The following is a 12,442-nucleotide window of genomic DNA, read 5'->3' on the forward strand; positions in this document are numbered from 1 at the left end:
CATAAATAACAGCACTTTGAAGACTGGCTACTACAATATCTGATAAGCAAGGTCTCTAGTGACAGCTAATGACCTCAGTGCGGTCTCTACTGAAGGAGCCCACAGGTACTAATATTAAAAATAATAATTAACATATGATACTCTAACATCTATAAAACAATTCTGTTTCCTCCACAAAAACTGATCAAATCGTATGAAAGTGTTTCTGAAACTTCTAGATAAATCTTCACAATCTCTCCCTTCCCAACTTTATAGCTCTGAGTTTCTTTTCTATTTTTCTTGTTCCAGGGCCATACTGGAGACATTGCTTGTAATATCTACATTTCAATCCAGTTATGAAAAAAACAACAAGAAAAACAACTTTGCTGATCCTGCCCTCAGGAATTCATTCAAAAAATAGATCAGAGTTTATCAACTGGCAAATGATAGGATTACACACCTGAGAAAAGGCAGTTCCTTCCCTCAAGAAACTAATAATCTAGTGGAGGAGATTATAAAATAGCCTCAAAATAATCACAAATCTTTAATTCCTTTTAACACAACATAGGCCTAATTACTTTGATTGTGTACACCAATTTCAGATATAAATCAGGAAGGAAATATCAAACATTTCCAAGGCCAAAAAAATCCCATTCTCATATTATATGTATATAGTTTATATACATATTACCTCAATCTGCTGTGCTTTAAAAAGATAGTTAACATCTCAACTTTGTTTCTTTAAAAACAAGTACCTGCAAACTGGGCCTTTGGGTCTACGTAAGTCCTAGTAAAGATTTCTGCTTACCCTAGTTACCTCTCACCTTCTTTGTTTTGTTTTTTAATCTTTAAAACTGAGAATGCAGTATGACCATAGTACAAGATGGGAGCAAAGAGTTGGGAAAGAAGGCTAAGAGATTAACAGAGACAAAAGTACTGAAGAGCCCAATAAACTATCTTAAGTATTTTGAATTTAACCTGAATTGTCAGTGTTTTTGTACTTTGTAAAGAAAGATCACTGATTACACTGGGGAGAAAGAATGAAAAGAGACAACATGGGAGGTGGGAAGACCACTTAGGAAGCTACTGTATGAATGTAGGCCAGATGTGAAGATAGCTTGGAGAATACTAATGGCAAAGGGAAAGAGAAAAGTGAAAGGTCTAGATATTTACAAGACAAACTGATTATTGTGAAGAAGAGGGAGGACAAAAGATGCATGATTCTTGCAGACTGTTGAAGCCATGATAAATTCATACTGGCCTGAAATGTAAAGTGGGAGGGAGCCAGATGTGGGGCTCGATCCCAGGACTCTGGGATCATGACCTCAGCAGAAGGCAGACACTTCACTGAGACACCCAGGCACCTCCCACAGTAGGTATTTCTTTACCGATCTACCATACACCTACATAGCATTTATCATGTGCCAGGGACTCCCCTAAGAAATTTACAAATATTAACCCATCAATCCTCATTACAATCCTATGAGGTAGATACTATTTTATAACTCTAGCATCTATGCCCTCCTGTTTCTCCTCCCCAATATCAATCACAGCCCATTTGCCAATGAAAACTAGCCTGTATGTACCAGGTTTCAAATGCATAATAAAGGGTATAATCTGTTGAACTCACTTCTGTAGCTCTCTTCCATGATTACTGCATTAAACCGAAATTTCATTCATTTTTCCAGTGCAACTGTCTGACTCTTGGCTAGGTCATAGCCACCACTGTCTATATGTGACATTCGACCTAAGTACACAGATCACAAAAGTTATGGCAGGTTCAACTTACATGATACTTTAGATAAAATGATTGGAACTTACATGTTTATAATTACATGAAGAAATATAAAACGGGCCTTTAATATAGTTTTCAAATGAACATGTAAATTCCACATGTCCAAAACCCTCTTTCCAAGCCAAGATCACTCTCATGAGCTCCAGAGCCCTACATAGCCAAACTGCTCACTGTAGTTGCTGGCACATAGATATCCCAGACACTTCAACACTATTAGAGAATGAAGCCACCATTTCCCTCTGTTTTTTGTATCTCTTCTCCATTAATGAATGGCAACCAGAAGACTGTGAGTCACACTGAACTCCCCTCTCTCCTCACCTGCCCCGCCCCTTCTACTAAGTCATAAATCCTACAGATCTGTTAATGTGGCACGACTGCTATAACAAAAATGGGCACATGGTCTTCCGGATCCTGTTTTAATTCCCTCCAATCAGTTCTCCACACTGCTGTGAAGATCATCTCTCAAAAACACAAAATGGATCCCTTCATTTCTCTGATGAAAGCTTTTCAATGGCTTTCTATCAATTCCAGGATAAATCCAAATTTCTGATGAGGTCCTTCAGAGGTAGGCCTGTTCTCCTCTCCAGCCACTGCCTTGCCTCTCTGTAGCCCTATTATCCCAAGAGGCTCCTGCCATATCTAAACATTCACCTTTTCTTTTTTTTTTTTTTTTAAGATTTTATTTATTTGAGAGAGAGCGAGAGAGAGAGAGAGAAAGAGAGCATGAGCCAGGGGGAGAGGCAGAGGGAGAAGCAGGCTCCCCACTGAGAAGGGAGCCTGATGTGGGACTTGATCCCAGGACCCCAGGACCATGACCTGAGGTGAGGGCAGACGCTTAACTGACTGAGCCACCCAGGCACCCTAAACATTCACCTTTTCTATCAAGCACCACCTTTCCTCTTGTCTCTGTGCCTTCGTATATAATGTTTCCTCTACCTGAATACAGTTTTCCTCTCCCCCTTCTTCATCTGGCTAACTCCTATGAAATTCAGCCAGATAATTCCTCCTTCTAGAAGTCTCTCATAACTCCCAAAGCTTGAGTTATGTACCCTTCACGTGTGCTCCATATGTCTATGTAACGGACACTTATCAAACAGTATTTATATATCTCTCCTTTGCAAATAAGCTCCTTAAGGGCGTTGTCTATGCCTATTTTTGCATGACTGGCATCTAAGCATGCGGCTGGCCCTTGCACACTCAATAAATGTTGAATGATGAATGAACAAACTGAAATTTAATGTGCAATTTTCTCTTTTTAGGCAAATTTTAGTTAAAACAAAGAAACAAAATGGCCTTCTGTTTAAGGTGACTTTTAAAAAGTTTTGGAAATAGTGGTGATGGCTGCATAACTTTCGGAATGTAATTAATACCACTGAATTACACACTTAAAAATGACTAAAACGGCAAAGTTTCTTATATTTAACACAATTTTAGGAAATAAGAATGTATCAGGGTGCCTGCCTGACTCAGTCAAAAGAGCCTGCCACTCTTGATCTCAAGGTCATGAGTTTAAGCCCCATGGTGGGTGCAGAGATTACTCTACATTAAAAAATCTTCTCTGTATCAAAAACCACTGAATTTTACACTTAAGTGGGTGAATTGCATGGTATGTGAATTATATCTCAATAAAGTGATTTTTAGAAACTTTTTAAAAATTAAAAATAACAACAAAATGGATAATATATGTTCATAGTTCTTCTTTTAGGTATATGAGTCATTTAAACTGACCCTTTACCCCATAGCACCCCAAATAGATATAATTGTATCTTAATTTGGAAGTTTTCTAGAGAGCTGCAATTACCGAATAAGTCCTGTCTCCTTTTGTCAATGTGTTTTCTCTTTTATGATTTATACCTATAATACCCACCTGCCTACAGAAAATTGGAACTCTCATAAATGGGGTAAGTAGAGAATAAATAGAATAATTATAAAAGGATTGTCTGCTTCAGGAGATTTCATGGGTAATATTTGAAGAGAGCACCTTTGGAAGATAATCACTTCAAATTCTTCAGATAAAATGTTTTATTTTATTCATATTGCACTTACTCTAAAAAGTTTTGAGATAGTTTTCTCTAAAAGATAGATATGCAAAGATAACTAAGAGCCATGTAGTAGGAGCGCCTGGGTGGCTCAGTCTGTTAAGCGTCTGCCTTTGGTTCAGGTCAGGTCATGATCCCAGGGGCCTGGGCTTGAGCCCCACATCAGGCTCCCTGCTCACAGGGAACCTGCTTCTCCCTCTCCAGCTTCCCCTGCTTGTGCTCTCTTTCTCTCTGTCAAATGCACAAATAAAATCTTTTAAAAAAAGAGAGAGTTATGCAGCAGAGAGATGGGAACTGATAATTTTATCAAAAATATAGGTTAAGAGTATGGGGCGCCTGGGTGGCGTAGTCGTTAAGTGTCTGCCTTTGGCTCAGGGCGTGATCCTGGCGTTATGGGATCGAGCCCCACATCAGGCTCCTCCGCTATGAGCCTGCTTCTTCCTCTCCCACTCCCCCTGCTTGTGTTCCCTCTCTCGCTGGCTGTCTATCTCTGCCAAATAAATAAATGAAATCTTTAAAAAAAAAAAAAGAGTAACTGCTGCAACTCTGAACTCTAAACATATCACTGAGTTTTCTGGAAGCAAAAGTAAGAAAGGAAACACTTAGTGAAATAAAGTAGGAACAATTTTTTTTCCTGAAATTTCATATGTAGGCCTAGCTTGACACATAATAATTGATAAAAATTGGTTGAATAAAAGAGTGTATCTTTACATAAAAAATATTTAACATCAAAATGGACAATGTCTTCAATGATAGATTTAAAGAAATTTATGGGGAAATTTAAGTATTTTTTAATAAGCCCTCAAAAGAAGGCATATTAGACTACTTCTACAAAGACATCTCTATGGAAAACTAACATAAGCTAGTCTATGTTTATAACTTAATAGTGACTCTAATGACACAGAAGTAGAATATACAGTAAAGTGGACAGAAATCATTTCCTTTGAAGACACATGCACACAGACATACAGCACAAATATCATTTGTTTTCACCTGGACTTATAACAGAACTTGAACAAAAAATAAATTTAAAATCTAGCCACCCTTGTGACAGAAAGCATGGGGTATACGGCAAAACCAAAATGTCACTTTGAAAATTAGGGAAGTCTGACATGTTCAGAGGGGCCATCCCACCCACTACAAGACAAGACCAAATTTCTTCTCAAGGGTGGCCCTGGATTTCTCCTAGGGCCAATATATCTACTCAAAAGAAATCCCAAAGTTCTGACTCCAATGAACATGGCGTAAAAGTCCTTCACAGAAAGCATGATTAAGTAAAAAACAAACGGAAGTATTAAATATAATCAACCTACAAATATCAAGTGCCTCCCTTTCCATTGTGCTCTACCCCCCATGTTCTCAAAAAGAACAAGCTGCCCACCTTGGGCTCTGATGCAGTCCCCCCTGCACTCTCTCTGATCCCAGCAGGGACTCAGTCCAACAACCCTCTGAAGTATTATCTCGGTTTGTAACTTCCAGTGGATTACACACTTTTCTCGGGGTGCTTTTAAAGAGTTCCTGGCTTGATAAGGCTTTCCTTAGAAGTCAGAGAAAGCTGAAGGTCTTCTAGAGTTCTAAGTCCAGTGTAAGCCCTAAATACAACTCCCACTCCCTCAAACCTCCAGGTACTTATCAATTAAAGTTAGTTCTCTGCATCTGGCCTCCACTCAAGCTCCCATAATGGTCTTCAAGGAGACCTCAAAAGCCAATTACACACAATTACTGGATAGCCTTTCGTACCCAAAGGCCTAAACAAATGACTTGTTTTAATAGTTAACATTGAGGTTTATTAGGAACTCCTAGAACCATGTAGAAATAGCTTACTAATACCTGCAAGGTAACACAGAAAGAGTGCAATGTCAGGCAGCAGTTAAGCATCTACTAGTCCCAGTTTGGCTGGGACTAACTCTGTGATGAGGGCAATCATCCAACCTTCTGGGGGCTTAACAAGATACCTATTCTACCTATCTGAGCTGTTATAAGAATCTAATTTTTTAAGAGATGTGAAAACACTTAGAAAAATAATTACTCCTAGGGCACCTGGCTGGCTCAGTTCACCTCTTGATCTCAGGGTTGTGAGTTTGAGCCCCATGTTGGGGATAGAGATTACTTTTAAAAATTAAATCTTAAAAAAAAATATTAAGCATCTGCCTTCGGCTCAGGGCGTGATCCCGGCGTTACGGGATCGAGCCCCACATCAGGCTCCTCCGCTATGAGCCTGCTTCTTCCTCTCCCACTCCCCATGCTTGTGTTCCCTCTCTCGCTGGCTGTCTCTATCTCTGTCGATTAAATAAAAATAAAATCTTTAAAAAAAATTATTATTATTATTATTATTCCTTTCGTTCTATTTAAATATGTTGAACATCTGCTCTATACTAAGCATTATGCTAGGCACGGAATTTATAGTTTGTGGAGAAAACAGAAACTAAATCATTGTAATCGTAATGAGTATCATGAAAAAGAAATATTAGGAGCAAGGAAAGCATAAATCAAGAGACTTAACTTACTGAGAGGGCTCAAGGAAGGTTTCCCTGAGGAATCAACATCTAAACAGAGCCATAAAGAATGAGTAGAAATTAATTAGACAAAGAAGTACAAGAAAAGGTTCTAGTCATAGGAGCAAAAGCCATGAAAAAACACTGAAATGTATAAGGGGTTAGGAAATACTCAAATATCTTTTCAAAAATATTGTCACATTAAAATGTAACCCACACAAACTTGCCATTTCTAAGCCCCACTCTTATGGGGTCATCTATAGCTTAGATTTTTCTTGTTTAATCATCCAGTTTTTCTTAAGAAAACAAGGACATCCTAGCCCTGGCTATATTATTTTCTACTTATGTACCAATGCTTAGATAACAAAACAGATAAATGTCCATGTAGGAACAAGGGTTTGGAACACAGAATATAATTTTGAATGATTTTGTTTTTAGGACATATTATTAGGTGCAAACAAGTTCAGAATTTTTATAGTTCCCTCAAATGTTTTCCACTGAAGCATATGTAAAACAAACAAAACACAAAACCCACTATGCCTATCTTTTAAGAAAAGATCAGTGCTTTAATTATCATGCATTCACAAGTCCAAGACTCCTTTTATATTCATGAAATTTAAATAGCATGATTGGTTAAGTTTTTTTGAAGTTGCTCTACTAATTATCTTTTCAGTTTCAATATCCTTTGGAACAGTGGGTTTTGTAAGAGAATCATGGTACTTGTACCTACCAGGCTATGTTTTAAACATATTATAAACGCTTACCACAGACCTTTCCTTCTCAGCAAATTGAGGTGCTAAATCATTAATCTGAACACTTTCACCCTGCCCCAGACACGTGTAACTTAAGATCATTTTGTGTCGAAGTATATTATTTTCTTGAATTGTAAACTCATTAAATTGCCTAAATTTGCAAATTAGCTTCATAGAGATGCATATTGAATGTGTTACACAATTTTCTCTATTCCTACCCTTCTGAAAATGTGCATAACTAGTGATTAGCCATGCTTATTGTTCTGCTATAGGTTATATGTTAAATATTACAAAGTATTAATTTAAATTTTACCCCAATTTTTCTTACATAAATAGCTGCTTCAGAAAGGTCATTTTAAACTGCTAAGCTGTTTAAAAATAATTCTCCTGGTAGTTTTTATATTAGCTTATTATGAAAGACTTTCTGAACAAGCTAAGAGAGCCTGATAGTCCAATACGCCACAAAACATATTACTTATATTTTACAACTAAACGATCACCTCCATTGGCTGAAATTCTGCAACTGGTAGAAGTAATAATGTATTATCTCTACTATTTACAATGTGTTACATGTGTTACTGATTATTCAAAGAGGGGAAGCATCAAAATTCATTTTTAAATAGCTGCAAGATGTAATGGTTCAAACGTACAGGGTTGAAGGGTGCATAAAGAGATTTTATAATAAACATTGAACTTTTTAATGTTTTCCTGTATGTATTTGATTTAGAAGGAATAAAATCTCAGTAAGAAAAATATAACTCTAGGTTATAGACACATTGTATACCATTCTTTCTAGTAACAATTTTGGTTAGAAATCAAACTGATTTTTGTCCAAATACTCTGAAGAAGATATCTTGCAACACTTTGTTTGCTTTAATAATTACTGTGGCATATGTAATAAAGCAAATATTCTTATTAGCACATCAAAAATATAATGAAAAAGATCAGAGATTTAAAATGAAATAAAACTCCATTGATAATTTTCACCTTTAAGTTTCCTTTCACAGTGAATGACTTAAAAAATTCTTAACAAGTGAATTACTGATTTATCATGATACCTATATGGAAAATGTTTTCTACCTTATCTTGGATCCATGATACATATTTATTTAATTAGTTCATTAGGGGAGAAAAGTGAAAAAACAAAACAAAACCTTCCTAGGTATGCAGAGAGTATGTCGAAGTCAGGAATAAAATGCACTGGTATTTTATGCTATCAAAATGAAGTCACTTGACTGGAAAAAAAAAACTTGATCGTAATACATAAGTGATGCATACGTATTGTGGCCCATTCAAAAGTATTTTTAAATCCACGTTGATTTTTTTTTAAAGAACAAACCATTTCAATAGTTTATGGGCTATAAAGTTTTCATAACAAAGCTTACAGATTATTTTAATTAAAAGAATAAATATACTAGAATATTCATTAGCTGTATCTATTTAAAATTATTAAAGCAGTGTTTAAAATGAATCTAGATAACATGAAATACGTTAAAATAAGTTCCTTAAGAAAAGAAAAATCTTAGCATCCCATCAACTTTGGTCAAGTTCAGACAACTTCAAAACATTGTTATATTCCTTTTGTATTCCATTCTTTCATAAGCCAGACCATAAGTGGAAATAGGTGGCTACTTAAGATGTCATATGTAGGTCCCTTATACTTTGGTGATCACTTAGCCTAATGGTTTGGATTGATTAAATTCCATAATACATTGTACATTGTATACTTTATAGGAGGAAATAACCTGCCACTATTATACTAAAATGTGATATTCTGTATCTTAAGTGTTACTTATACCCCCATATTACAGTTTCAAATTTTTAAAGTAATGTCAATCATTTTCCCTTTTAAAAAAATGTTTTGGTTTAGCTGTTTACTTATAGTTCAGAAATTAAATATTTGTAAATAGTAAGTGTCCATTCACAAAAGCCATTGACCAGTAGGATTGAGGGGGGGAAGAACTAAAAATTAAGTGCATTTTAAAAATGTAATATGCTCTAATAAACTTATATTTGTCAGTATATATGAAACACTGTGTCCAACACTGTTCTGGGTACTTTGGGGAGTACACACCCATGCACACACACACATGCAGAAGAAAGAAAATTAATCCACATGAAACAACTGCAGAACAAAAGATGATCAACTTGAAATTTCCAAAAGGAGAACAGATTAGTGGTTGTCCAGGGTTAGGGACAAGAGGAAGGTAGGTGTAGTTATAAAAAGACAAAAAAAAAAAAGTGATCCTTGCTGTAATGAAACTGTTGTGTATCCTGACTATAGTAATGATGGATACACACAGGATAAAACTGTATAGAACTAAACACACACACACACACACACACAAATAAGTACAAGCAAAACTGGGAAAACCTGAATAAAATGGATGGATTTTTATCAGTGTCAATATCCTGGTTGTGATATCATATCACAGTTTTGAGGTACAGGGGATCTGTGTATTATTTCTTACAACTCTTATAACTCTACAATTATCTCAAAATAAAAAGTTTTAAAACATGATTATCAAATACACTTTCTAGAAATACACCCCCCTCCAAGAAAAACATACAAGGAATAAACACCAAAATCCCTCTCGGTGACAGAAAAAATTGCCATTTAGGTGCAAGAGTAATTCTCAAAGAAACCAGAGTAAACGTTATTTCTAAACATTCTTGCCCTGTCAATATGTCCTTAAATTTCTTTTAATTCCACATTAATTTGAATGAGTTTTAAAGATTACAAACTATAAATTAAACATTTCTTATGACACAGTTGTGATAAAATGCTACGTTACTTTGAGTTCAGATGGCGGTGGAATCGTTAATCCACCATTATCTTCTCCACCTGTTTATGTTAATTGATAAGAAGCAAATCACACACTCTCTCTTCCTCTTTCTAGAGTATGCATGATTTCGGACTGAGGGGGTGGAATGACAGCACCGTAAGGACTTCTCAAAGCTAGCACTTTACCTACTTTGAATGTCTTAGAAATTATTCAAGCAAATCTTTGCCCTTTCACTAATGCAAGGCGAGAAATAATGTGTCAACCGCTCTGGAATTCCTTTGGTGTGAGGAAGTCGAAGGTGATCAAAGGCAGGGTGACAAGCAACGGCACCCGGATAAAATGGGTCTGATTAAGGTAGATTCCCATTCACGTAAAATGACTTCCAGGCAATTCTTCTGGCCTTGACTTTCAACTTGACACTTGCCTGGTTGCCATAAAGATGGAAACAGGGACGTCGGGCCCCTCTCACACCAATCTGGAAGCTTCACCCTCTTGGCCTCACACCCAAAAAGACCCGCTCAAGAGAAAGAATGCTTCTACTGTCTCCGCGGTGATTGGAAGAACTTAGGGACGCCGTCCCCCTGTCCCCACCCTGCCCCTCTCCAAAAGCTCAGCCGGCAGAGGAGCCGGGCGACAGGGAGTCGGGGTAAGGCCGGAGTTGAGGCAGGGGATCCGGGACCCGAGGCTAGGCGAGGCCAGGGACCCTGGCCGACGAGGGGCCAGGGATACGGGGTGAGGGGGAAGGAGGTAAGGGGCGAGAGAAGGCTGAGCACCCGGGGTGACTAGGAACTCGAGGTGCAAGACGAGGCAGGGGCACCAAGTGACGCAGGGCCCGGGGTGCGGAGCGACCCGCCAAGCGGGGCGAGGGGCCCTGAGCGACGCGGAATCTGTGCGGGCTCACCCGCATTCTGTAGCGTCTCGATGTTTTGGGGTCTGGTCGCCAGCTCCGCCACCATCTGCACGAACTGGGTCCGGGCTTTCTGGTACTGCTCGAACACTGCGGAGGAGAGACACGGTGGAGCAGGCCGCCCGGTGCCCCCGCGGCTCCGGCCGCCAGCCCGTCGGGGCGCCGGCCGCCCCGGGACTTACCTTGCAACACCTGCCTCTGACTCATGGCGCCGGCAGCTCTCCGACGGCGACCAGCTCGGCGGCGACGCGGCCTGTCAGCTCCCGGCCTGCGAGAACGCCGAGGGGGCGACCGCGGCGACGACTCAGCCTCCGACGGGAACCGTTTCTCTCTGTGTACCCGCGTCTCCCGGGCAACCGACCGGAACCGGAACGCTACCGTCTCGCGGCAACGGCCAGGCCCGGGCGTGACGTCACGGCCGGGGTACCGGGCGCCGGGCGAAGGCAGCCAGCCCCGGGGGAACTCCGCCTGCAAGGGGCTCCCGGGACGTGCCACACTCGCCAAGCAGCCGCGGGAATCGTGCACCGTCGATGTCACGATCCTGCAGCGCTTACAGGGTGTCCGCCAGGAGTCTGCGGTTCCTTGCAAACCGAACCCGCACCCGCGAAGTTTCCTGACTGAGCCGCGGACTCGGTCCGGGCGACCCGGAGCCCCCCGAGAGAATCCAGCTGAAGCGCGGCGAGGCTAGTCAGTGGAGTCGTCTTTGGCTTAGACGGTCAAGAGACATCTCACATATGACATTGTGTATCTGATGTAGACATTGTCAATACAACCTTCACGCCGAATGGTTTCCCCCTTTAATCCAGCTTTCATGAACCTGGCATTTCTGATTCCAGGATTCCTGGAGGATCAAGACAATTATGTTCATAACTTAAGCATACTGCTTTAAAAGTATTTTAATAAGCACTCCTAGAGATTCAATGAGAAAAGTCGACGGGGAACAATATGATAAATGTCCTGTCTTCCGTGACTTTCTCCTATCTACTAACTTTGCTGTTTCCTCACTTTTGTGGTTTTTAAACATTTGTCTTTGTCTTTTAAACTTAAGCTTTTTTTTTCTTTTTTTTTTTTTTTTCTTTTTGCTAAATGTGATTTCCAAAAGAAAGGGAGAGAATCTTTACCTGGAAAGTCTTGGTTCACATTATCTTAACCAGACTTCCCTAGCTTGTATAAGTTTAAATTTTTACCCAGTTTGTTTTAACAGAAATTAATTACTTAGTCTATCACTGGTTTCTAGCTTGCCTGAAAACTGTATAGGAAATGTTTCAATGACAGGTGTCAACTTTAAATGTTTCTCCATCAGAAACTACAATTTCACCAGGTGTCAAGTGAATGGATAGCCATAGCTGCTGCTGAGTAGTGCCAAGACAGGAGAGAAACCTCTTGATATCTCCTCTTCAATAGAAGGGAGGATGCAAACTTAGCTGGTTCTCATATTTGGGGTGAGTCATATATAATAATCTTTATGCTCTCACCCTGACTTGAGCTCTCTGATGAAGTCCTGATATTTTGTGGAGCCCCAGATAGCTGGGGAATGGACCAGCAATAAAAGAGAGGAGTAAGTGTGTGCAGTCAGGTCCCTGCTACCCCCGGAACAGGTGCATGTCTTTTGCTCTGAAGTTCAGAAGCCAGTAATACTCACAATTCCTTTACCTAACTCCAAAGTCATAAGTTTCTCAATGGTCTCCA

At 39.4% G+C, this 12,442-nt stretch overlaps 1 protein-coding gene across 1 annotated transcript in view; it reads right to left on the reverse strand.

The window, feature by feature from the left end:
* The window catches only part of SPAG6 (sperm associated antigen 6), a 61,099-nt gene extending 50,266 nt beyond the window's left edge, over positions 1 to 10,833 (reverse strand). The window contains exon 1 of the mRNA XM_045787171.2: positions 10,748 to 10,833. Coding sequence (XP_045643127.2) covers positions 10,748 to 10,802 — 55 coding nt within the window. The 5' untranslated portion in view covers positions 10,803 to 10,833. The remainder of the gene's footprint in view (positions 1 to 10,747) is intronic.
* Positions 10,834 to 12,442: the final 1,609 nt, after the last annotated feature.

The sequence above is a fragment of the Ursus americanus genome, chromosome 31 (genome assembly GCF_024610735.1).
Source record: "Ursus americanus isolate L20-20 chromosome 31, mUrsAme1.1.p, whole genome shotgun sequence".
Classification (NCBI taxonomy): Eukaryota; Metazoa; Chordata; class Mammalia; order Carnivora; family Ursidae; genus Ursus; species Ursus americanus.